The following is a 25,486-nucleotide window of genomic DNA, read 5'->3' on the forward strand; positions in this document are numbered from 1 at the left end:
GGGGGGAGAAGATCACAGAATGATTTGGGTTGGAAGGGACCTTTAAGGTCTTGTCCAGCCCTCAAGATGAAGCAAAGACAGAGGCACATCCACAGGCACGGCCAGCACAGCCAGCAATAAACATGTTTGTGGTAGCAGAGAGGTTTCTGTCCTTGTTCCAGTGCAGCCTGATAGGGAAGTGCCTCTACTGTGGCTCTCCACCCAGGGAACATGCAGAGTGGATGTGAGGGAGCTGAGAAGATCCTTCAGCTGTCTATGCTGAAAATTTTGAGGGTATTGACATTTCATGTCAGCTGCACTCACCAGGGTTAATTAAAGTCTGTGTTTTATAGATTGTCTATAAACGGAAAGCTGCCTCAACTGGAAATCAATAGAGCAATCTTTAAGCTCTTTTATTTTATTACATATAGGGTTCTAATTTGAAAAAATTGAGGGCCGTAATTAATGGTGCCAGAGAGGTCCTGAGATGTATGTTCAAAGCGTCCTGAGGAGAGTGCTTTGCTGCAGGCAGCGTGCTGGAGATGCCCAGCATGCCGGGGCACAGCATTGAGGCCAGGCTCACTCAGCGCTGGTGAGTGAGCTCCCAGGAGCACTGCAGAAATCCAACAGCAAATCAATAGCCAGCACTCTGCCCAGAAATTGAGGGGACGGCTGTGAAGGCAGTGCTGTCACCACAGGGCACTGCAGAAAAGCCATATCTGCTGGCTGCTGACAACCAAGGAGTGTCACAGATGCTGCCAATGGCCTCCCTGTCCCGAGCCAGTGAGACTGATGTGCTTTATGCCTTTCTCTAAGTCTACTGTGCACTGGTATGCAGTGAAATGGTTCACCCCTCTTCAGTGGGGTGGAGTCATTCCAAAACCACAGGTGCCTTTGGGGCTTATGGAAGGTGAAGTATCCTGACAGGGCTACTGCTTTCCCTTGCAACAGCCTTGCTGGCAGGCCATACAACTTTCCCACAACAAACAGGCCAAGGAATATTTTTCATTTAAACAACTTTCTGAGCAGTGCCTGTGAAATAATTCTGTCCACAAACAATGGAGTGTCAAGGATCAGAATCATTCCTGTGATCCAATAAGCAGAATAAACCCCAGAAGACTGGCCCATTCACAAGCAGCCAACATGAGGCCCTCGGCCAAACGTGTGAGAATAAAATGTAAGTACTTAGAAGGCTAATAAGCTGCTTGTGCTTGAAAAGCATTTCATGCCTACCTCTTCAGCATTTACCTTTTAGAAATAATTATTTTCAACTTTTCTATGTTGTTTTTCTCATTTCTAGACCTTTTCCCTGTAAATAATGACAAAAGCATTTTTCTGTCTGTGAGTCAGATAAGTTACTTGATACAGCATCTTAGGGTAGAAAGCCAATAGTCAATAGACTGTGCCACATGGGGTTTTTTGTTTGGTTGGTTCTTTTCCTTCAGTGCCCACTTGTCTTGTTTAGAGCTGGGTCCGAAATCCCAGCATGCTGCAACTGGTCACTCCCAAAATATTGCAAAGCTTTTTACTGAGCAGGGTTAGACTCTGGGAAGAGCCCAGGGAAACTTTTCTGTGCTTGAAAACAGTGACTTGCTTTCCCAAGTTGAGCCTGAGATAAGCAGTGCTGAAAACACTTTCTCCTGGCAAAACTGAGCCCTGCACACTTTGCTGGCAGTGATTAATGATACCCCAAAGTCTTTGCCACCCAAATACGTTCTTTAGTCTTGGATTGTAACATGTAGATCAGAATTATATACTCGACCTACAAACTTGTTCAACAAGTAACTCACGAGCTGAACTAATTTGTAAGCAGATCCAGTTCAATTACATTTCTGTGGGCATGTTCATTCCACAGTGAAGTGGATGTCATTTACTGCTTTAGCAAATTAGGACACAGAAGCTGAAGAACACAAAATTTAAATAGGACTGTCCACAGAGGATTTAACCAAACTTTAGTGAAAAGACTTTTACAAATATAGATCCATTTTCCTGGTATTCTCATACAGACGAAACTCACAGTGGAGGACCAACTTTAACTTTTGGGGGCTTTTTTTGCCATACTAGTGGCTAGAAAAACTGTAGTGGCTCTTTTAGACATGTATTACAGTGGAGCTGTTGAGCCAGACAACCTGAATTGATTTTTCATTTCTTTTTCATCTACCTGATCCATTGCATGTAACTTCTTTAAATACTGAGCTCTCTCTGCAGACAGTTCATCACTTCCCATTAAAGCCAATTCCAGCACCTCCAGCCCTGCAGAAGTGCCCCAAATATTCTTTCAAATCCTTTCTGTGCTTTACAGATATCCTTCAAGCAAATCTGTCTTCTCTCCTTCATACCAACATTAATTCCCTTGTGATTTTTAACAAGCATGGAAGTTCATATGTCTCCCTTTACTACAAGTTTTGTAATTTCAGGGGTTAAGAGGATCTCAGGCTCTTATTTCCGCTCTCCACTAAACTCACCTCTTTTACTTGATACACACTCAGCACAAGTCAGTCCCTTTGAGAGATGTTTCCCAGCCTTCTGATGAGTTGGTTGTCTGCCGTGCCCCTTATCATGAAGGGCCCAAACACCTTCCCTGTTTTGGTGTTTTTCACTTTTCCAGCATCAGGATTTGCAGAGGCCTGCTCTCTCCCCATCACTGATTGTAATGAGGAGGAGTTTCCACTTGCCACCTCCAGCATGCCTTCTGCAAGGTTTCATGGCGCTCCTGCCACCACCATGCCCAGAATATCTAATGCCTGCTCTCCAGGCTTGTCAGAAAGGGTCCAGCTCATTCTGTGATACAGGAATGTGGAGTAATGGACAATAGTTGTGCTAGACACGGGTAACGGATTACATTTCTGCAAACAGAAAAGGATAGCTACTTAATAAAGATAATACATTTTAATAGGCAGTACATTTTTTTTTTCTTGACGCAACATGGTATTTTCTGAAAGTATTTTGCACAAAAACACAAACAGGTATTTCACAATCTTTCTCTGCTTTTTTCTACTGTCCTTTCACTGTACAACATACCACAAAATATCTTGGGTTTTTAATCAACATGAAAATCCACAGTGACTGCTTTTTTTTTGAAGGAAACTTCATCAATCAGGAACCAGAATAGTTGTAGATGCCAACTAGCATATTTCAGATGGCCTGACCTTTCCAAAGTAGGCATCCAAGACTCCTCTGCTCCTGAAGAACACAAGTGATCCAGGAATACCTGAATGAACCACGTAAGTTCAGCTGAAGCATGGACACTTGTTTGTTCCCCATCTTTTATCAAGCTTCATCAAAAGTCTTCCATGGTGCCACTAAGACAGAAGATTGTCAGATCCAACAAAGTGGAAGTAAGAGCAATGGCCAAGCACAGGGAAAAAAACACTTTTCAGATTTGTCTATAGACATGAACTAATAAATCTGCTCAGTCTCTTACCATAATGCTGGGCAAGTTTTAATATTTCAGAGAAGGAAATTGGAGAGAGAAGTTCCTCAAAAGTGTTGCATCAATAGGTAACAAAACTTAGATGATCATCCTGGATCGTGGTCCTACACTTAGACCAACAGTTGTCTTCTTTCAATGTTCAATTTAAAAAAAAGTAATTCTTGGAATGCTACCAGTCAGTGGATTGAGACTGAGCAGATGCTCACAGTAATACAACTTTCAAACATTTATAGTTCTAGAAAGGTAGGGTACATGCAGATAGAAGCACTACTTGATATTTTGGAACTGCCAGCTCTGTACAAATTAAGAGCTACTGTAACTAGCACTTGAAACACTCTCTAAACTTCCAGAGTTATTCAATAACCCACAGGAATCCAATGCATTACTCAGAACACAGGGACGAAGGTTCATCTGTGAAATTGCTTCCCTTGCTGATTCCCACTGTGTGCCCCAGGCTATATGGGAGTCATATTTGTAGCACACATAATGCAATTAGCCAAGGAACAGGTGAAAACCAACTATTGCCTGCTACATTACAAGGATTATATTCAGTAATTTACAGAATTTAAAAGAGCCTCAGTGCAAGGTATATTCCTCCCTTCACAGAAAACAAGCACACACTTCAGCATCTCAGCCGGGCATCCCACCCTGTAAACATTTGTGACAAGCAAAGCATGTGCTACAGTGAGGAGTCTCATGGAAAACACTGAATTAATTTTCATAGTGGCTGTTTGCCCAGTCCTGTTTCAAGGGTCAGGCCCTGTTTGTATTCTGCTACATACAATTAAAAGATCCCTAGCTACCATAAGTTCAACAAAGTATACTGACATATTCCTTCCTCTGTGTGCAGAAAACATTTTTAGTAGCTACTATGCAAACATCACCTAATTTTTACATTATCTTCACGCTTCTTCTTTTTACATTCTCTTCAACCTGTTTCCCTGCTTTTACTATATGTGAAAATAATAAATATATATGATATACCAGTAATTAAGCCATCAAAAAATTACATGTCTTTCCAGAAGGGAAAGGAGATGCTTGAGATTTAGAAGTCAAAACCTGGTCATTAACACAAGTGCCCTGATGGTAAAAAGCTTCAGCTGCTCCACATTTCCCATTGAAATGCAACTTTGGTGGGATGTTCCTGGATATCGTGATAAAACAGGCTGCTTCACATCTGAAATGACAAGAGTATCTCAGGATTATTATTCCAGGTAAGGTTGTTCAGGAACATAAGAGCAAGCTAAAATGGAAGACACAGAATAAATCCAATATGGGTTAGACAATAAGGATTAAATTCATTGTCCAGGCCATTGTCTTGCATCCACACATACTGAACCACCTCTGGGTTTTCAATAATGTAGGCAAAACTGCGTTCTGCTGCTCTAATTCAAGGAACAAAGGAGGTAATTTTGTCCTTTTTATTGGCATCAGGAAAGCTCGGTCTCTGCATGCTAGAGGAAATGAGAATAGGTCAAAACCATCAAAGATGTTCCTCACATCTCTGGTCAGCCAGGTATTTCTCAGTGGAGGGTGATGGGACCCATTCTAGAGGGGCTTCATCCTACAGTGCTGGTGGGAGGCTGGGCTTTGCCAGAGCCTCTGTTGGGTCCATCCCACACATGCTGGGACACCCAGCTCCTCAGAGCATCCTTCTCCCCTACCTCCTGCTCTACCCTGGTCACATAGGACCCTTCCCACAGCTGCTTCCTTCTCCCTCAGCAAAGGACCACAGCTCTCCACAAGCGACAGAAGCAGCTCCATGGGAAGTGGATATTGTGGTGCCTGAGAAAGCTTCATACATGAAGGACAATGCAGTGCCCACATCAAAACCTGGGTTTCAGAGGTGCTCTGATGGTCTCTGCCCTCTCACACATAAAAATAGCATCCAGCACTTGCTGTGTATGTTAACCACCAAGGATTTCAAGAGGTAATAAACTACCTCAATCAAAGTGCTGGCTTTTTTCATGAAGTGAAAAAGATTCAGATTTTTCATGGAAAAAAAAAGGAGCAAAAAATTTCTGGGTACCAAATATTTTTTTTTAATAGGTATCTGCCTTTAAAAATCTATTCTTTCTCACACAAACAGAAAGAAAATTCACTCAGGGATTTACATCCAGGAAATGCTGAACAGTTAAAGTCACATGCTCTTGCCTATATAGGTCTGTCTCTGGAGCTGGAAGCTTCTTCAGTTTGCCTGTGAATCTGGTCACGATGGTGTGCTCAAGCTGAGCTTTCTTTAAGACATTTTTCCTTGAGGCTGCTGCCAACTTAAGTCATTGCTCTTTTTGGTTTGCATTTTTAACCCTTTTTTTTAGTTATGTGGCACAATACTGAGACTAAAAAGTATTAAAGGGACTGACAATCACTAATGTTATGGGATGGAAAACAAAGGCTATGAACTTACATATTTATTGCTGAGATGTGAAGAGTTGCCGAGTTTTATTCTTCCCATGAGATGAGTGCTCTCCTAAGAAACAGAAAATATATTTGCATCAGATAAACATGGAAAGACAAAAGGACCAATGAGTCTAGCAGGAACACATCACTGACCACTGTACAAACCAGCCAGTCTCCTTGTCAGATTTACTTAATGCCAAAAATTGTTCACACGATAGATTTTTAGTACTCTTCCTAGTTTATCGATTATCTCCCCTGTGATTTGCTCAAAAATGGTGGGTTACTACCACAATGTATTTTCCAAGGTTGAAGAGGAATAAGACTTTAATTAATTTATAGCTATGATTAGAACATTGAACTATAAAAATAAGAAGATAGAACTATAAAATTAATTTTTGCCAGTAACACTGACATCAGCTCAGTTCCTCCAAAGCAGAAGGATGAATATTTAAGAACTTCACACAGTTCTCAATCCTCCTTCCCTGGAGAAGCAGAGGCACTACCAGCAGTTACAGGCAGGCAAATAAGAATCCAGATGAGGACGTGTTTACAGATGTCCCGTTTCTAAGGGCATGACTCAGGAATGGCAGTGGAATTACTTTGTGTCAGAGATTTGTACATGGAGATGAACAGGGAGTGGCATTCACAGACTGTCCAGAGCCACATGGAGATAGGCATGAGGGTGGGAAAACCCAAATGCCTCCAGGAAACTGCCTTCTGCCTCCCTGCTCACCTGCAGGAGACAATTTAATTCCTCATGCACACATGAGAGGCAAGGAAGTGATGTATTACATTCCAGGAGAAGTGAATATGTGTTAAAAAGCTACAAATGATCAAGGGCCTGGGGTTGCAAATTGTAATACAAGTTAGGATTATAGAAAAATTCACTGATTAGGCATTTAAATGATTAGCAGCCAAATTAAATAGTTGCACTCCTGAAGAGAATGGAAAAGACTTATCAATAGTTTTCCAACAGCTTTTCTTCACAGCAAAAAAGGCTCTTTAATTTAGTCCAGCTTTTTGGAGATGAGTACAAGACTTGGTATCTGCTAAAAACTGTTCAACAATAATGTGCTGGAATTGTGTTCACTTCCCAAGGGTTCAATTTTGGAAAAAAATATTTTAAAGTAATTTTGAAGTGTTGCTAAGATAGAGCTTCAGAAGTTCTGATCATGTCACATTTCAGGTAGAGAAAAGGGAATCACAGGTTTCTTCTAGGAAAAAAACTGAAACATCTTAACAAGGCATATTTTTTGTTAGATAAAAATCTTGTTTTGAAAAGCTAAAATAAAGTGAACCAGTTCAAATATTGCACAGTTTTATACTAACAAAGGAATGATATTTTCAAGAACGCTCATTTCTTTTTTAGTTCTTTTCCCCTTCTGCATGTCTCTACTTTCCTTGCTTAATATGTAGAAATAGAAGATTAAATAGAGAATGAAAGAGAGAAGTTGGCAAAACTATTTAAAAAAGAAGGCGATGGAGAAATTAATTGTGAAATATATTACCATGCAGAAGATACTCAATAGTGGTAATAAATATCAGTACTTTTCTATCAATTCCACTCTCAGCTGTTTTTTCTGCAGACAGATTCACATGGAAGCACCCCAGGAGAATAACATGTCTAAGGGCAGGCTCCAGAGTCAACGTAGCTCCCTGATTACATCCCATTTATGCCACTAGACCTTGGATCAGAGTATGAAATGGGCAAGCAGCGTTGGCTGCAGAAGGCAGAGTGTTTGAGTGGTACCTGCCCACAGCGGTAGCCAGGCCAGGGAGGGTGACTCTGCCTTTCTGCACACCCTGAGACTGCAGCACACAGACACTCACGCCCTATCCAGATTTCCTGGTGCTACACACTTTATCCCTGGAACAGTGAACAGTGTCCCCCTATAATATCAATGTCTGGTGAGGAATGGATGCAGGCAGGGATGCTCTATGTTGCTTTGCACTTCCAAGAGGGCAGGAGCCTGCAAGACTTGTGAAACGAAACCAAGTTATGGCTGCTCCATGGTTGCAAATATGCCTGAAGATATTTTTGTCCTAAGGTCTGTGATCATTAGTGCCAGCCAACAATTCAGTGACGATGAGACAATGATTATACACTGGAGAAGAAGTGGTCACAGATGCTCTCTGTTCAAGAGATAAAAGGGTAATGGATGGATTTAGATACAGGGCTGCAGTATGCTCGGAGACTGCACAGAGACGTGTCCAGATCAGTTTGGGAGTTCAATGGTTCAGCAGTTTGATGTTCTGCTAAATATCCAGATGCAACTCAAAGAGCAAACCAAGAAGAACATTCAGACTAGGTGCAAGTAAGAAGACATTTATATTGATCTCAAAACAGCCTTAACTGACACAAACAGGTTCCAAGACTGAAAAAAACCCAAACTTGCCCCCAAACCATCACCCACCAAAACAAATGGGTTAAACCTTGCTTCCCAGAAAGGAAATGAAAACTAAATACTTGTGTTCAGTAGCTTGTTAGAACAGATGGCATTTTAATAGATTGAAGAAATTATTTCATACTGAAGTTTTTGGTGACTGAGAAAATAGAGGGTGCACTGGAGGTGCTCAACCAGTCCAGATAGATTACCTGGATCCTTTGAAGGCTGTCACAGAATCATAGAATTGTTAAGTTTGGAAAAGACCTTTAAGATCAAGTCCAACCATCAACCCAGCAACATCACCATGTTCACCACTAAACCATGTCCTCAAGTGCCACATCTACACATTTTTGAACACTTCCAGGAATGATGACTCTGTCACTGCCCTAGACAGCCTGTTTCAACAACATCCCTTTTTGTGAAGAATTTTTCCCTAATATCTAATCTAAACTACCTTGGTGCAACTTGAGGCCATCATTGAAAGAGAAAGGGTGCAGTTCCACAAAATATACCAACAAGAGCAAAATTGCTGCACAACATCGTCAGTGAAAAACTGGGATTTTATTTATTCTGAATTATGCATTTAGAGAAAGATGATACACAAACTCTAGTTTTGTGCAGCAGGAGATGGAAGGTATCAGGAGAAACCTGAACTGTCAGCTGCTCACTATATAGGTATTCAGCATCTTGAATAAAGGTATTGGTTGCTGTTCTGATATTCTGATCCAATTTGATGGATAGTATGGCAATAACTTTCTGATAATGGGTTGAAAATTCACTGTACATTTGTCCACCTTGAAAAGTAAGTGTGCAGCCTCAGAAAAATGGGAGATGAAGGGAACTGGAAGAAAGTATTTGGTGCATTTAAAGTGCTACCAACTGCACAGCTGCAAGTGCTACGTGACCCCCTTTACCTGTGGTCCTGCCTTGTGACACCTCTCCTGATGGAGGAGGAGTTGTGGGCTCAGATAGGTTGGCAGAGGGCAGTGAGAAGCCAACCTCACATAGATCACGCACTTCTACAAAAACTGAAAGAAATGATGCACAGTTTGAGAAAGAGGCCTTAGGCAGAATATTTGGAAAATGAAGTCAGATACTGATGTGGAAGTTTTAGCTGACATGCAAAGCCTCACATTACCCCTTTTATTCTCCCTCTCATACTCCAGTGTTGCATCTGTTTGTTGATTTTTGTCTGAAATTGGATTGCAAAAACAAAGACATAGGCATCATGAGGTCTCTAACTATTACTGTCATATAACAGACAGATCTCTAGTCAAACTATCAGGTTCATTGCTGCAGGAGGCTGCAGATATCACAGCAAACCAGACAAATTTGTGGAATTAATAGCCACTGAAATCTGTGAAACACCAAGGATACAAAGTCTGATTCAGGATGTCTCCAAGCCACGGACTGCTGAAAGACTATGGTGGAGGACAGGCTATTGGAGTCCTTTCCTGTTTGTCACGCTTCCTTTCACACCTCATGTGATCCACCCTCAGTGACAGGATTTGAGGCTACATAGATCCAAGGTCCGAGCAGGTACAGCTGGCTCAGATGATGGTTTCTTAGCCTCAGTACTAAAGGAGTCAGTGCTGCAGCAACCACTACAATACAGCACAGGTCTTTCATACACACAGCCTCCATGTGGCTACCCTTTGAACACTTCTGCTAGAGCCTTGGTCACTGATCCACCCAAAGAAATTGGCAGCGTAAGCACTGGGCCTGATCCGATACACCCTGCACACATTCTCCTCTAAAACAAGGCCGTGGTTCAAAAGGATAAAGATAAGGAAGACATAAAAGAAAAAAAAAACAACTTTTGTACTCATAAATCCTCATCCTTCAACGTACTTGTTTTGAGTTCATGGAAGGTAGACTGAGTACATGGATACTGAGGGCTGTTCCAAGCTGAAAGATAGCCAGGAAAGAAATAGTGCTGCAGTGAAAATGCAGGGTTTTATTCCTAATTAAAATTTCACTTGTGCAGTATTTGTTTTGATTTTTCCCTCACAAATATATCCATTTCTAACTATTAATGTTGCATCCTGATGCCCATGTACCTGAATAAGTAATGGGTACAATCAACTGAAATTACAGATTACAATAAGGTCAGTTTTGAAGCTCTGAAACAAACATTTCTTTGTCTCACCATTGTGGAAGGATATTGGATTAATCTCACTACAACTGGCCCTCTTCCCCTGCCCCTCCACATTTGATTCAGAATCTGAATATAGTATTCAGAATACACACACACTGCAGAACATCATGACATAAAAGAGAGTACAGACTGAGTACTATGAGTACAGAAAGCCTTTGACCTGGGTAAAGCCCTCTGACATTATTGGGAAAGCTGGAAGAAAAAGGATGTAAAAACAGTCTTTCACATAAAAAATAGGTTGTACCGCATCTCAAATTACATTGTCTGTAAGAAAGAAATTAATTGTGCTGTTATTTCACTGTAATATCTGCTGCTGAGAAATTGCTGGTAAGTGGCACTCAGGTTTGGAGCAAAGAATTAAAGCAAGCTTTCCATAAAATCTGATTGCAGAAGCCTATCTTTTATAAAAGTATAAAACTACCTCTGCAGACACAGGGGAAAAAAATGTCTGTTTTTACCATGCTGAAATAAAAGAAAGAGGGGTGTATTACAGATGCTGGAGAACAGCATTAACTGGGAACCAGTAGCTAGGTTTGATGTGGGCCAGTGGGTCCAGCACCTGCAATGTACTGCAGCTCCCCTGCCACACACTTCACCATTTCCCTGCAAACTGCTCCTCGCTATGGCTAGCACGACAGAAGGATCTGAAAAATTCCCCATGGCAGAGAGAGGGTGTGTGGAAAAGTTCAGGTGAAGGACAGGAAGGCAATTGCTGCCGAATGGGCAGCAAAGAGTGGGAGGTGGCTCCCTCATGAGGAGCATCTCAGAAAACTGCAGGCTGTAAAGTCAGCAAATGCTTCACAGGGGAAAACATCACCTGACCCTCAGCAGTCTGAATCTAAGACTGCTTTAAAAACCCTTGAAAATGTGCACAGCTCACAAGTCAAATTAGAAATACAGCAGGAAGCATATGCTGTTTTGACTACAGTTTGACTATGTTTTTGACTATGGTTTTGTCCAAAAGTTTCAGCTGGAAGTGTGTGCAGTCAGAACTTGGTGGTGAGAGTAAACACAAACAGAGTCCAACCACAAGCTGTAAGGAGCTAAGAAAGTTTATTCCACAGTTTCTGTGAAGAAAGAAACACAACTTCAGGCTATTATACAATACAAGGTTAAAAAAATAAGAGTATCAGAAAGTGAGAAAGAAAAGGAAAGGGAGGGAGGTACTTGACATCTTTCTCTGTTGCAAGGCGAACCTTTCCTACAAAGCGGCATCTAGGTGTTCTACCTGCAGGGGGAAAAACATAAGACCCTGAAACTACATCTCAGAATAGGAAACAGAAAAAATCAGTATCATATCCTACATTAGCAGGAACACCCACTCTTACTGTTCCTAAGCATGCAGCATGCCAGCAGACTGCTCTTCACTGACCTACACTGCTTATCTTGCAAGTAATTGGAAGAGGGAAGGGAATTTCCATTGACAGAGTGTCTCATCTAGGGGGTCAGATTCTTCTGCTCCTAAAGACATCTGGATCCTAGATATAAAGAAAAAGAGGTCAAAGTCCCAATGCATGTTGAGAAACCTCATGGCCCACTATGGAACTATACCCCCTCACAGGGGTAAATTTCCCTTGGTTGGGTCCATAATGAGGTAAGCCCCAAAGATTTCTTACCTTCTTAAATGTCACGGTCTGTGCTTAGATGTACTCAACATAACAGGAAACAAGGTCTGCACCAGCTCCTGATTTGTCCCATTGTTCCAAAACCACATCTGTGGTTTGATGAGTGAGGCAGAACAATTAGTCTCAGCATTTGGAGGGTTGTGGAAAGCAGTGACAAAGACAATGTCATCCCACCACATTGTTTCAGAACATCACAGGATTTTCCATGTCCAAGCCCTAGCACCACAGTGGGTTGTCTTGAGGTACATTCAGTTGAAGAAGCAGATAACAGCTCTAAGGCCATCATTCCTGTTGAACAGCAGCAGCTTTTGGAAGAGATGTGGAGCGTATGGAGAATGCAAGTTTTTCTGCTTCCTCGGTTCATGCTATCGTGCACTGCACTGCCATCTCAGAGCACCTCTAGGTATTAAACGGTCTCTTTCCCCAGCACGATTGCAATAGGTTAAAGGGGTTTCAAATGGACCAGGTTAAGTGTCTCCCAAATATCCATCTTTGCCTGGTACGTTTTCTCATCTCTGTTTAGTAGCAACACTTGAATTTTCATTTTTGTCCACAATGGGTATCCTTGGAAGCCCTAATGCAGACAAGTACCACAGACCCTTCTCCAGCCTCAGGTGCCTTTCAGCAAACTCAGTGCAGAACAGGCAATACCCCTACAAGCCAAGTAAGTCATATCCTACTCTTTCACCTCAAAACAGCTCAGTCTGGTCATAAATCACGCTTTATTGGATCAGCTTATGCTTAGGTGCCAAGATTATACCCATGCCGGAAATATTATGTCACCTGCACATCCCTACAAGACTTTACATTGAATATTGAACTGGTGTGCTTCCATTAAAAGGCCTTTCATACATTTTACCTGCTCTAGAATAGTTATTCCAGGCAAGGGCCATAAAACAAAATTGTCAAGTCATTACTCAGGTATCAATACTTCTATCACGCATCATACACCTGTATGGAGTAGCCTTACCCAATTTTCTATTTACTATCCTTTCTGTAACTGAACAATTTTCATTCCTTGATGTTTTTCATCAGTCCTAAAAAGGTGATCAATACCCTTGCTGTTTCTCAGTGTAATACACAAGAACCCTTACAGAAAAAGTTAGGTCTGTTTTCAAGACAGGCAATACTTTAACCTCATGCCTGATGGTATTGATCTCTTAGTCATCAATTAAAACCCTTCATCTTATATTCTCAGGAAATATAACTGTCACTGACAAGCAAAATGTGCAGTTCTGTGGGCTATGTTGAATCTCAAATAAATATTTTTGCAGGTAGATTTTCTAGAATGCTGTATTGTAGAAGACCATTTATTCTCCCTAGGGAGAGTCACCCTAAATTTGCCTGTACAGCCAACATGAAATGGCTGCCGTAAGTCCTGCATTTGTACTTTAGTGTAAAACTTCTGAGACGATTCAGCATCCTGAGCATTTTTACCCAAGACGAGTTTTCAAGTTAGATGCAAGAAGAGGCACTTATCTTGCATCAGGTGTTGCAGTTCACTGACAAACATGCATGAAAAATTTACTGAGTCTAGTTTAGTTTTCAGGTTTTTTTACTTTACATCAATTCTACACCAGTTGTGCCTTAGAGCTCAAAGCCATTAGCAATTCCATCTTTCTAAGAAGACTTATAAAAAATGAGAATATTAAAGCTCCATTTTACCTAGTGTAATACCATTAAAAACATTACATAAGTCCAGGCTTAATTGAAAACCATTCTTTTCCTGTACTCTTTTCACATTAATTGTAGGTATTTGAAATAATACTCTTGAATTCAGCTGTGTCTCTGAAAATGGAGTCTTTCCTTTTCCTTTCATTTCATATTCAGAACCTAATTTTAGAAGTCCTGAAATAGGATCCTTCAGTAGTCCATGGACTGCCACAGGTCAGCCCCTTCCAGCTCAAGGCAGATGGGATAAACAGCCCTCTGGACACATACATCTCTTTCAACTATGTGCAGCTGGCATAGTTTTTAGACAGATAAAATAAGGCAAGATTAAACTCACCATAACCTTTGATCAAGATCTATGCACAACACTGACACAGGGTCTTTCTAAGTTGCTAGCTTGAACAGTTTGTAGGTCCGTATTTGTCCTGTATATATTTTACAAAATTATATAATCTCAAAGTCTTCTGTTTGGAATAAAAAGCAAAAATGAAAAAAACCCCCAATGTATACTTCTAATAAAGCTTAATTTGAATACATATCAAAGCAGAATTGCACTGTATATATGCTTGACCTTAGGGAGGAGCTGCCTATTGATAGTGAGAGGATGATGTAGCCCTGCCTGTAAAGTTTAGGCTGCTCTTTAGATCTTTCTAATTTTAGTCTTTCTACTCACAGCTCCTTGTAGTTTTGCTGGTATGTGCAGAGACAGCCACAACACACACTTTTTAAACAGCTGGACCAAGGAAAGAACACAGGCAAAGAAGTTTTATGCAGGGCAATTGTTGTCAGTAGCTGTGAGAAGGCCCATGAGTCAGACAGTTCTTGTGTCTGTACTATAAGAAATATTTGCCTTTATGCCTGAGCTTTTAACGAAGCAAGTAAATCTGATTCCAATGGGGAGGCATCCTAACATATTTGAAATACCTGTATGAGTGACAGATATTTCTGGAAGAAGGAGACCCCTCTGCCAGAGTGCTTTTAATTTAAGAAGTAAGTGAGTCTAAAAACCTGGGCAAAGCAGGACTTCAATTTCTGTGAAAGCATGTTTAATTTTGAAACATATGATGATGTAAGAATTCAAGAGAAAATGGCAGCTAGTTTAAATATGAATTGTATTAATGAGAAGAGGGCAAGAATCTTGTCTTCTAAGTGGTTATGACTCAAACCTTCTAATTATAGCATGCACAAATCATACTTCAGTATAAAGGAATATCAAGCATCCTCTGGATGGAAGATGCTCAGATAATCCGTGAGCCAGTAGCTGATTAACAAGCACCAGAGCTCATCTGGGGAAAAAAAAAGTGAGCCTGTGTCTTTTCTCGTTTACCCTGCTGTAAGCCACAAACATTTCTGCTACTGTCAATGAAGTCACTTTATTTCTGAAATGGCATGAGGGCAGAATCAATCAAAAAATGTCCATTAATTAGTTTCTAACTTAATTCAGTTTAAAAAACAAGCAAACAAACAAAAAAACCCAACAGTGGGGCAGAATTATGTGTCCTGTGGTGGAGCAGGCCCTTCCTGTGCCACTCTACCCCTAGCTCTGTGTCATGAGGCCATGGGGAGGGACCTTGCCCGACTCTGATTTGTTGCAACGGCTGCCAGAGATGCCCTGTAGGTGTTTTAGACTGCATGAAAAGTTCTGGGAGTTGCAGAGAAGGCTGGAGAGTCTAAATTGTGCCTGTCCAGCAAGCAGAGGATAGTTCAGATCAAGTGCTGTATTTCAGAGGACTTCCCAAGGATTTGGACAAAAGGAGAAAGCAGCGATTGGTCAACCTCAGAAATGTCAGTAGGAGAAACAGATGGCCAAAAAGCTTAAAGACAAAAAAAGAGCTTTATACCTAAAAAGTAGGAAGTAAGCGATGGAAAGACTTCTGCAGATGAGGGGGGACCTACATGACTGAGAAAGCATTGGGTGAAGGTGTGAAGTATCACCATGAGAGATTTAGGGATTTTGATTGATTAGTCAGAATTTTGTTCTGCCTCAGTCTTATTTTGTGCTACTCCATTTTTTTGCAGAATCTATTACTCCATCCATCTCTTTCCTTTGAGACTTTGCTTTCTTTTGTGCATGTTATGAATAACCTTTGCTCCTTTAGGCTTTATATCACTTATTTTGTAAGAACCTGAAGCACAGGACAGAGGGATTTGCAATGAGAGTAGGATTTTGAATGCAAAGGGTGACTGAGTACAGGGCTCAGTCACTGTACACTGACTGACACCAACTCCAACAGAACCCTGATTACATACAGCACTGACTCCAAACCTTTTGATCCCTGGGATATTAGCTTAGTTGGTTGGAGCATGGTAATAACCACATCAAGGTTATGGGTTTGATCTTCATGTGGGCCATTCACTTAAATTCACCTGAGGGTCCCTTCCAGCTCAGAACATTCTGTGATTTTGATATTACCAGTCCTCAAACCTCCTTTTACAGCCAGATCTAGCTGATAAATACTGTGATCACTGTTACTCCTGAACATGCCTCGCTAGATCGCTTACCATCAATGATTTTAAAAAATGTTTTCCTAAACCAGTCCTACTTCTCATTCCCAAGTACTGACGGCACACACAGAACAGCTGAACTGCAGCTCTACAGGCTCCCAGTCTGGGGATTTGCACTGTAGAGGAATTGTTTGCAGCGACTTTGACCTGACAGGAAGTGAACATGGGCTTGCTATAAGAAATGACATCCCAAAAACTGCTCTTCTCTGAGCTCAGACAGGGAAACAGACATACACACAAAGGCAACACTCACCAGTCTCAGAAGAAGTTGTCTTCACAGAAAGAAGTTTGACTCCTTCTTTGTCTGACTGGGCCCTGTTGAAGTCAGAAAACATTTAAGCAGACAGTCAGCACACATGTTGGTCAGCCAAACAAAACTCTAAAATGATGGTCCCAAGGAGGCAGCATCTACTCCAGTCTACACTGGCAGGCTTAAAAAGGGCTTTGCATGGGGTCATGAAGTGGAAATCTTGGTGGTGGAAAACACCATATAACAGTATCTCTGAAAATACCTTTCTCTTACAATATGTAATAAATCACGTTTAATGACTCCAGGCTTAATCTAGGACTTCACAGAGGAGATACATCTGGGGAAAAGGAGTCATACTTTTTCTGTCAATGCAAGCCCTTTAGACATATTGAATTGCAAAGAAGGACCACTTCAGATGCCCAGGGAGTCAAGGCTACCAAGTAAATCAGCAGCCCAAATGTTGCTTTTGGTCATAGAAGTGGCCACTGCCAAGCTCAATGGCCTTTAGCACATATCTTCTAATGGATCTTTCTCAGTTTCCCTCTCCTCACACTCCTTATGCCGCTACTATTTCAACTGAGCCTACGCAAATGGTCTAGTGGAAACAAGATGGGACAGAGGAACATGATATAATGGGGACCAAAAGAAATATAAATATAAATAAGTAAATATAAAAATAACCCACAATAAAAAGGAAACACAATAAAAAGAAAGAAAACATGAACAAAAGAAGGGGAGTGGGAAAAGATGTGGGGGGAGAGGGGAAGGATCAATGGGGCAAAAAGTGGAAAAAAAAAGAAAAAGACTGGGCCAATGAGTCCTGTGGCACAGTATAAGCTGTTTATCCATTTCAAAATGACCACTTGCAAAACAGTTGAGAGTCACCACATTTCTACCCATGCTGAAACAGCTGCTTATCATGCATACAGGTCTACAATAACTGCAAGTGCAGCACTTTCAACAGGATATTTCTCTTTGGGCTGGCAACTGATTATTATGTTTAAACAGAGAAAGATGAAAGAAAATCCTATGCAAAATCTGCTACATTTACAAGTGCCCTGTGATAGATCTCAAAGCAATGAAAAGGATTCAACTTACTGTTCAGCACCGTTCTCTTGTCTCTCTGGAAGAAGAAAAAAAAGTTAATACCATTTTGACTGCTGGAACTCAAACCCCAGACATTTAGACATGACTATTGCAGCTGCTGGCACAAGGCTCAGTTCTAATTTTGCAGTATTGCATTAAGTTCATTCACACAATCAATCAGCTTGAATAGTAATTGTTATTTTTCTGGTCATCTATGGAAGTGAACTGATGCTGCTCCTACTGATGCTTCTGGAAACCAGGGAGAATGACAGAGGACTTGCCCAAGAGCACAACAGAAGCACGTTTTTTTCCCTGCAGCTCCCAAATCCCTGGGTAGCTGGCGCAGAGGACATGAGCATGCGATGGTTCTTGAGTACACAACAACTGAGCTAAAAGATACGGGGTGAGGGGACTGAGGGAACAAGGGTGTTCCTGAGGCCGTACCCCCTGTGGGGTACAACCTGGCACGACATCCGAGAACAGAGTTTGTCATCCCCATCGATGAGGAACAGGTTTGTCTCCAAAATGAATCATATGCTGAATGTATTTTATGCTTACGTGCAAGTGTGGGCAGATACAAGGGGCCGGGGGTTACATCAGAGACACGGCACCAACTCCATGGCACCAAGTACAGGGCTTTCCATCTGCAGGGGAAGTGCACTGGATGGGTCTGGGCAAATCCTACAGGAAGCACCACAGGTATCTACTCTATCTTCAAAATGAATTTGCTAATACAGTGCCTGATGGCATTTGCACAGAGGGGAGGCTGGTAAGGAAATGTTCTCCATCTCACATCTTTGTCTCCCGACTCTGAATATTCAGTAATTTCCTAAGTAAGGATCATACCTTCCTCTGTTTATCTGGGTCTGTTTTGCCATGTCATTGGCTAAATTGGTTGTGACACACTGTTTGTCTTGGTTTACAGTTTCAATACCCTGTTGTGATTTTGTATTTCCAAGGCCAGGTGATTTCACAGCTCTGCACAGGTCTCCTAACTCACACCAGCTCACAGGGACAGAAAAACCACAGTCTGGATTCAGATCTGGGTTTTCACTTAATGGAGATTTACACTTACCTGTGGCCTGCCTGGGCAGCCCTGAAATATTCGTCAAATGGACTCTGATGGAACTATAACCCATTATCTTAAGTATTTAATGGACAACAAAGAAAGAGATACTGACTTTAGCTGCTCTGTCAAAATGACTATTTCTGCAAATACTGTTTGCTCAGGGATTTTGTTCCCTGCACATTATACTGTAACTGGAAAATTTTACTCATGTGTCATGTGCATGTGTGTGTGTGTGTATGTACCAGGTATATCCCAAAAGAAAACATTGATATTTCTTTGCCTGTGTCTAGAAGAAAGATAAAATACATAAAGGGATTTTGTTGAATATCTTCAAATTTAGTTTTCACTGTCTATTTCTATCTGATTGATTGTGTTAGCACAGGTGTTTGTTAGCTCTTTGTAGCTGCAAAATCATGAACAAAAGGCTTTACAGCATTATATGTTCTCCAAAAATCATTTTTGCTCACTCTGCTCTTCCTCCTGATTTTGAAAATGAAGTGTTAGTTTCCCACATTAGGCAAAACACTTCAAAATACAAAAGGCTTTCCCACCAGACTGCCACAACAGTGATGGTTAAGGTAATCTAAAAGAGATCTTTTAATAATGAAAAGCACATTGATTTCCCCCCCCATCCCCTGCAGAGAAAGCAAACCAAATACCTGGAGTTTTCTTCTGGCACATCTTGTACAAAGCCACCAGTGAGAAGACAGAGAGGGTAATGACTATCAGGGTGATGACAATTGGCAAGATAACATCTGCAAAAGAGGGAGAACAATTTTGGCTGCTGCCTCTGACTTACACTGCCTCTGTGTATAGGCACTTACACACACTGAGAGGCACCTCCAGCTCCATTTCACCAAACATTACCCATTTCTCTGGAGCAGGGTAACCTGCTGCTCCTGTTACTCTTCCTGCAACCACTGAGCCTCAGGCTTGGACTCTCTGGGGAGGGAAGACTGAAGCATCTTCCTTCTCCCACCCTTACCCCTTCCCTGACACTCATGCTGCCCTGTGTAGATACAAAAATGCTGCTAGCGAGGATTTTCTTGTTATTTTCTAAGTCCGTGAGAGACTTTTCTCTCTCACAGAAGAGGTAGCAGGGAATGTAAACAACCCAGACACCTGCAACCTTGAAAAGTCTTGTTTATGGTATAGTAGAAAAATATTTTGACAATGGATGTTTTAGGATTTTAGCCAATCACCCCCAAGGGGTGGCTGGCCCTTTGTCCAATTAGGCTATGAAGAAAAAAGTCTATAAAAGAGTTTGTAAAATAATTAAATAAATCAATCTTGCTGCACAACTCCTGCCTGCTGGATCTTCTCCTCCTCCTCCTCCCTATGGCTGCGGGACACGGTGCTATACCGTAGGAACCAGGCCTGCGGTAATATTTGGTGCTGCCCGACGTGATCTGCACTCTCTGACGTGTCCTGCTGCTGCGAGCCAAGCTGAATTCCTCTAGAGGTACGCTGCTCCCCTTTGCCCCCCGGGACCGGGAGGTCCGACAGAACTGAGAAATGGCAAACAGCGGCTCACAAACCGAAGCTGCGATGCTGGTCTGGAAAGGTGTGTTTAGCATATTGCGCACCTCCATTCCTGAAAACTCAGTTCGGGAATTATTAGACTGGGCTACTTTAAAAGGGATTTCCATGGACAGAGATAGTGCCCTGGACTTTGCCTTATGGCAGGAACTCGGATGCGCTGTCCGACAGGAGCTCCCGACTGGGGACTCAGCAGCGTTAGAATTATACAAAACCTGGCGTTCATTATTTATCCTGCTGATAGACCTTGACTGTGATAGCAGGGCTGGCTCGTCTATCTCGGTGATGAGTGACGGAGGAACGTCCGAAGGGGGCCCCGTTGACTGGGTTTCCGGGGAAAATGATAATGGATTCAGGAAAACCCCCCCGGCTCCACAGGCAGAGCCTGCGACGGCTCACCCTGCACAATCGCAGGACTCCGCAGCCCCCAGGAACCCCGCGCCGCCAGAGGCGGGGGGGTCAGAGCAGCGGGAGGGCGCACAGCCTGCCTTGCCGGTCGGCTGGGCAGCGGCCACGGCTTATCCAGGGCTGCAGATCAGCGGCTTAGCCACTTGGATGCCCAGAGAGGCTCCTAGCTCGGTTCCGTATGGACCTGGATCTAACTTCTTAGCCGGCGTAGCGCCGGGCGTGCCTGCCCCGGGACTCCCTGGGTGTGGTCCGCTGCCCTCCCTGGCGCTGGACTGTTCTGCGCAGTCGCAGAACCGAGCCATCGACCTCTTAGTGCAGCATTTGCCTTTGCTGATGGAGCTGCCAAATTTATCCCGAAGGATGGAGGAACTCCTCACCCTGTTAGAGCGGCGAATGCCCGAACCAGCGCCGCCCGCGCCCCCCCCGCCATCCGCGGGAGACGCGGCTCCGAGCCGAGAAACGGCGCGGCCGGCGGCGAACCCGGCAGCGGCGCAGCCGCGGCAAAACCCGGCAGCGGCAGCGGCTGCGGAGACGCGGCCAGAGACGGCGGCTGCGGAGCAGCGGGCAGGGGCAGCGGCACCCAGAGCGACCCCCGAGAGCGGGCCAGCGGCAGCAGCGCCGGGCGCGGCTGGGGAGCGCGAAACAGCAGCGGCAGCGGCGACCGCGCCGAACGCAGCTGCTGTGCCAGAGGCGGCGGCGCCGAGAGCGGCTGTAGCCTCAGAGACGGCGACAGCAGTTCCAGTACCAGTTCGGTCGGGGCTGGCCGAGACGGCCTCCCGTATAGAAACTGGTGCAAAAACTGCCGCGCAGCCAGCTGCAGTCTGTCCTGTCTGTTGTGCCTCTAGCGAACTTAGCCAAAGTGCCCCTCCACGTAAATTTCTGTTCACTCCCAGCACCCCAAAGTTGCCTTTGCCTGATGATTCCTCGTCAGGCAGTGAGGCAGATGAGGTGCTGGCCCCAGGTCGTCAGGCGGCTGTAGCCGCGCGGCGAAGAAAAAGGCTGCGCCGGTCTCGCCCCTGGACCTTTCAGGACTGCACAGTAACAGTGCGTCCGACGCATTATAATCGCTTCTTAGAGTCCCTTAAGATGCGAGCATTGGAGGAGGGTGACTGGAGGTCATTAAAAATCCTTGGAATGCCATATAGATCTGCGGATTCTGGGGGTAACCGGGGAGCTGTTACACTCCATCCACAGGCGGTGCCAGAAGTTCAGGATGGTAGTGCTTCCCCTAAAGGGGAGATCCAAGCTTTCCCAGTGTATAAGGCTCTCCCAGATTCAGGGGAGCATGACAAGCATGAGGTAATTGCCTGGAAAGTTGCCCAGGACCTCCAATCCAAGGTGGCACAATATGGACTAGGTTCTGCTGAGGTTATGCAGATAATAAGGGTGATAAATACGGATTTGCTTTCTCCATTTGATATCAGACACTTAGGTCAAATTCTATTTCAACCTGTACAATTGACAGTTTTTGAGAAAACCTGGAGAAAGCTGGCCGGCAAGACTGCATTAGCAAATATGCAGCTCCCTGCTGCTGATCCTAGACAGACAGCAGGAGTGGATGCTTTGATGGGGACTGGTCCCTTCTCTGATCCCAGTCTACAGGGTAATTTGCCCTCTAGCATCCTGCAGCAAGCTCAACAGGTCGGCATGGCTGCCCTGTTGAAAACCATAGAGTTGTCTGCGCCCAGAAAGCGATATACTGAAATAGTTCAAGGCAAATCAGAGTCATTCCTCTCTTTTGTAGAGAAAGTTTCTGCTTCTCTTGAGAAGCAGGTTGAGGATGACGGGTTAAGACAGATGTTGTTAAGGCAGTTAGTGAGGGAAAACGCAAACGAGGAGTGCAGAAAAATCATAGATGCCTTACCAGGGGACCCTGAGGTAACAGACATGGTCGAAGCCTGTGCTAAGGTGGGATCTGGGAACCAGAAAAGGTCTGCTTTGGCTGCTTTCCTGCAGCCTGTTCACGCATCTTCTGGTCGTGAACCAAAGCCACCAAAACAGGTGAAGAGACGGAAGTGGCCTAAGCCGAGCCAAAAAGAGAACACACCGATCCCCCAGTGCAAGAGGTGTGGCAGGCCAGGCCATTGTACGGGCTACTGTAGATCCCGGACTCATGCCGATGGTCGGCCTTTGTCGGGAAACTTCCGCCGGGGTGCAAGGAGGGGGAATTGCTCTCCGATGCAGTCGCTCCCCCAGAGAGTGGCACAGGTACAGGCACAGGCCTACCCAGCCACCCTAGAGACAGCACCCAGGGATCAGACGGTCCCCACGGATCAGACGGGTTTGATGTCCACACCGCAGCCGCAGTCGTCTTAGACTCTAGCGGTATTTATAAGGTTCCCTTGGATGTATATGGACCCTTAGCCCAGGGATCCAGTGCGATGCTGGTGGGAAAATCTGATGTTGCCCATCAAGGAATCTTAGTGCACTCAGGAGTTATTGATTCTGACTTTAAAGGTCAGATTTGTGCTATGGTCTCCATGCAAAACCCCCCTGTAACTATTCCTGAAAAGACCTGCCTTGCTAAATTAGTGCCTTTTAAGTCTTGTGTCCCCAGGGTAGAACAAATTCAGGAAGATAACGGCAGTGGATCTACGGGACTTCCACAGGCCTTCTGGACTGCAGACATCTCTGACCAAAGGCCACAGATGACACGTACCCTGGTCCTGCCAAGCGCCCAACCACCCCGGATTCAGCTTCGAGGTTTGATTGATACGGGTACTGATGTAACTATCATCTCCTTCTCTGCATGGCCTCCCTCATGGCCTTTAGCCCCGGTGGGATCGGCCATCGCAGGAATAGGAGGAACCACACAGAGCTATTTAAGTGAACGGCCTGTGGTGGTGAAGGATTCAGAGGGACACACAGCTACAATTAGGCCTTATGTTGCTACCACTTCCCATAACCTTTGGGGACGGGATGCGTTGGCAGCTTGGGGCGTACGGATTGGGACAAATTTTTAGCAGGGGTCACTGTGTGTAAGGGCGCACAGTATCCTACACTGCCTTTGCGGTGGCTGACTAACACACCAATCTTTGAGCCGCAGTGGCCCCTACCAAAAGAGAAGTTAGACGCCCTTCATCAGCTAGTTCAGGAACAGTTACAGCAGGGGCACCTTGAGCCTTCTACTAGCCCCTGGAACACTCCTGTTTTCGTAATTAAGAAGAAATCAGGGAAATGGAGATTATTGCAGGACCTCCGGAAAGTTAATGCAGTAATGGAAGGTATGGGGGCATTGCAGCCTGGCATGCCCTCTCCCACCATGATTTCTACGGGGTGGGACATCCTGATCATTGATTTAAAGGATTGTTTTTTCACAATTCCTTTGCATCCTGATGATAAACCGAAATTTGCCTTTACTGTGCCTGCCATTAACAATGCTGAACCTGCTAAGAGATACCAATGGAAGGTCCTCCCTCAAGGGATGAGGAACAGCCCAATTATCTGTCAGTGGTATGTCGCCCAAGCTTTAGCCGGAGTTCGCAAGCAGTTTCCTGATGCACGCTGCTACCATTACATGGATGATATCCTGGTGGCAGCGTCCACCCGGGACGAGCTGCTGAGAATACAGCCTCAGCTGCTCGCTGCTCTGCATGCCTATGGATTAGAGGTAGCTCCAGAGAAAGTTCAACAGCTTCCTCCTTGGAAATATTTAGGAGTGAGAATATTGGACCAAACTATCCAACGCCAAGAGGTGCAATTCCCAGAGTCAATTAAAACCTTGAATGATGCCCAGAAGCTGTTGGGTGTCATCAATTGGTTACGACCTTATTTAGGTCTAACTGCAAAGCAGCTTTCCCCACTTTTTAATACATTAAAAGGGGATCCTGGTCTGAATTCACCTCGGGAGTTGACTCCGGAGGCGCGACAAGCGCTGCAGGAGGTCCAACGGGCTGTTTCCGCTCGCCAGGTTTATCGAGTGGATCCCTCCATTGCTATCACTGTTTTCATTACTATTCCAGACCTCCATCCTACAGGTATCATTGGCCAGTGGAATGCACAATGGCCTGATCCTTTGCATATCCTAGAATGGGTCTTTTTGCCTCATCAGCCAAAAAGGACTGTGACCACAGTGTTTGAATTGGTCGCTTCTCTGATAATCAAATGCCGTCAACGGTGTTTGCAACTGATGGCTGCAGATCCTGCAGTAATTGTCATTCCGATCTCAAAGGAATACTTTGAGTGGAGCCTCATCCATAGTGCTCCTTTGCAAAGCGCGCTTCAAAACTTCTCAGGGCAGATCACTTACCATCTGCCCAGCCATAAATTACTGCAGTTGGCAAAATCGACCGTACTTTCCTTGCGGCCGAAAAATAGCCGAGTGCCGGTGCAAGGACCCACCGTCTTTACGGATGGTTCAGGGAAAACTGGGAAAGCCATTGTTACCTGGAAGGAGGGATCGGAATGGCAGGTGCTGAAGGAACACGAGTCAGGCTCTGCTCAGTTAGTTGAACTAAGGGCTGTTACCATGGCTTTTCAGCGATTCTCACAGGAACCTTTGAATTTGGTTACTGACTCTGCTTATGTAGCAGATATCACCCAACGCTTAGATTGTTCCCTTCTGAAGGAGGTGAATAATGCGGCTCTGTTTTCGCTGTTGCAAACCTTGTGGTCTGCAATTCAGGCTCGAGTGCATCCGTATTACATTCTGCACATTCGAAGCCACACCAATTTACCAGGTTTTCTAACGGAAGGCAATGCCAGGGCTGACATGCTGGCAAACCCTGCATGGGTAGGGCCTCAGCCTGACAAAATTGCACAAGCCAAGGCATCGCACGGTTTCTTCCATCAAAGTGCACATACCCTGCAGAAGCAGTTTCATTTAACGCCAACCGAGGCGCGCGACATTGTCAGCGCTTGTGCTGACTGTCACGGACTCGCTGCGCCTTTGCCAGCAGGGGTAAACCCCAGAGGGCTAAAAGCCTTGCAGATTTGGCAAACGGATGTAACTCACGTCCCAGAATTTGGTCGGCTGA

At 44.1% G+C, this 25,486-nt stretch overlaps 1 protein-coding gene across 13 annotated transcripts in view; it reads right to left on the minus strand.

The window, feature by feature from the left end:
- Positions 1 to 2,849: 2,849 nt before the first annotated feature.
- Positions 2,850 to 25,486, minus strand: part of LOC138109565 (endomucin-like) — a 32,214-nt gene continuing 9,577 nt past the window's right edge. The window contains exons 2-7 of one of the 13 annotated variants that reach the window (XM_069013204.1): positions 19,223 to 19,318; positions 17,507 to 17,531; positions 16,412 to 16,473; positions 11,974 to 12,071; positions 11,730 to 11,835; positions 11,427 to 11,585 (exon numbers count right to left, since the gene is read on the minus strand). In XM_069013204.1, the coding sequence (XP_068869305.1) occupies positions 11,998 to 12,071; positions 16,412 to 16,473; positions 17,507 to 17,531; positions 19,223 to 19,318 (257 nt within the window). In that variant the 3' untranslated portion in view covers positions 11,427 to 11,585; positions 11,730 to 11,835; positions 11,974 to 11,997. The other 12 variants (XM_069013205.1, XM_069013200.1, XM_069013202.1 and 9 more) reach the window with 12 other exon arrangements.

This window comes from Aphelocoma coerulescens, chromosome 4, assembly GCF_041296385.1.
Source record: "Aphelocoma coerulescens isolate FSJ_1873_10779 chromosome 4, UR_Acoe_1.0, whole genome shotgun sequence".
NCBI classification, from domain to species: Eukaryota; Metazoa; Chordata; class Aves; order Passeriformes; family Corvidae; genus Aphelocoma; species Aphelocoma coerulescens.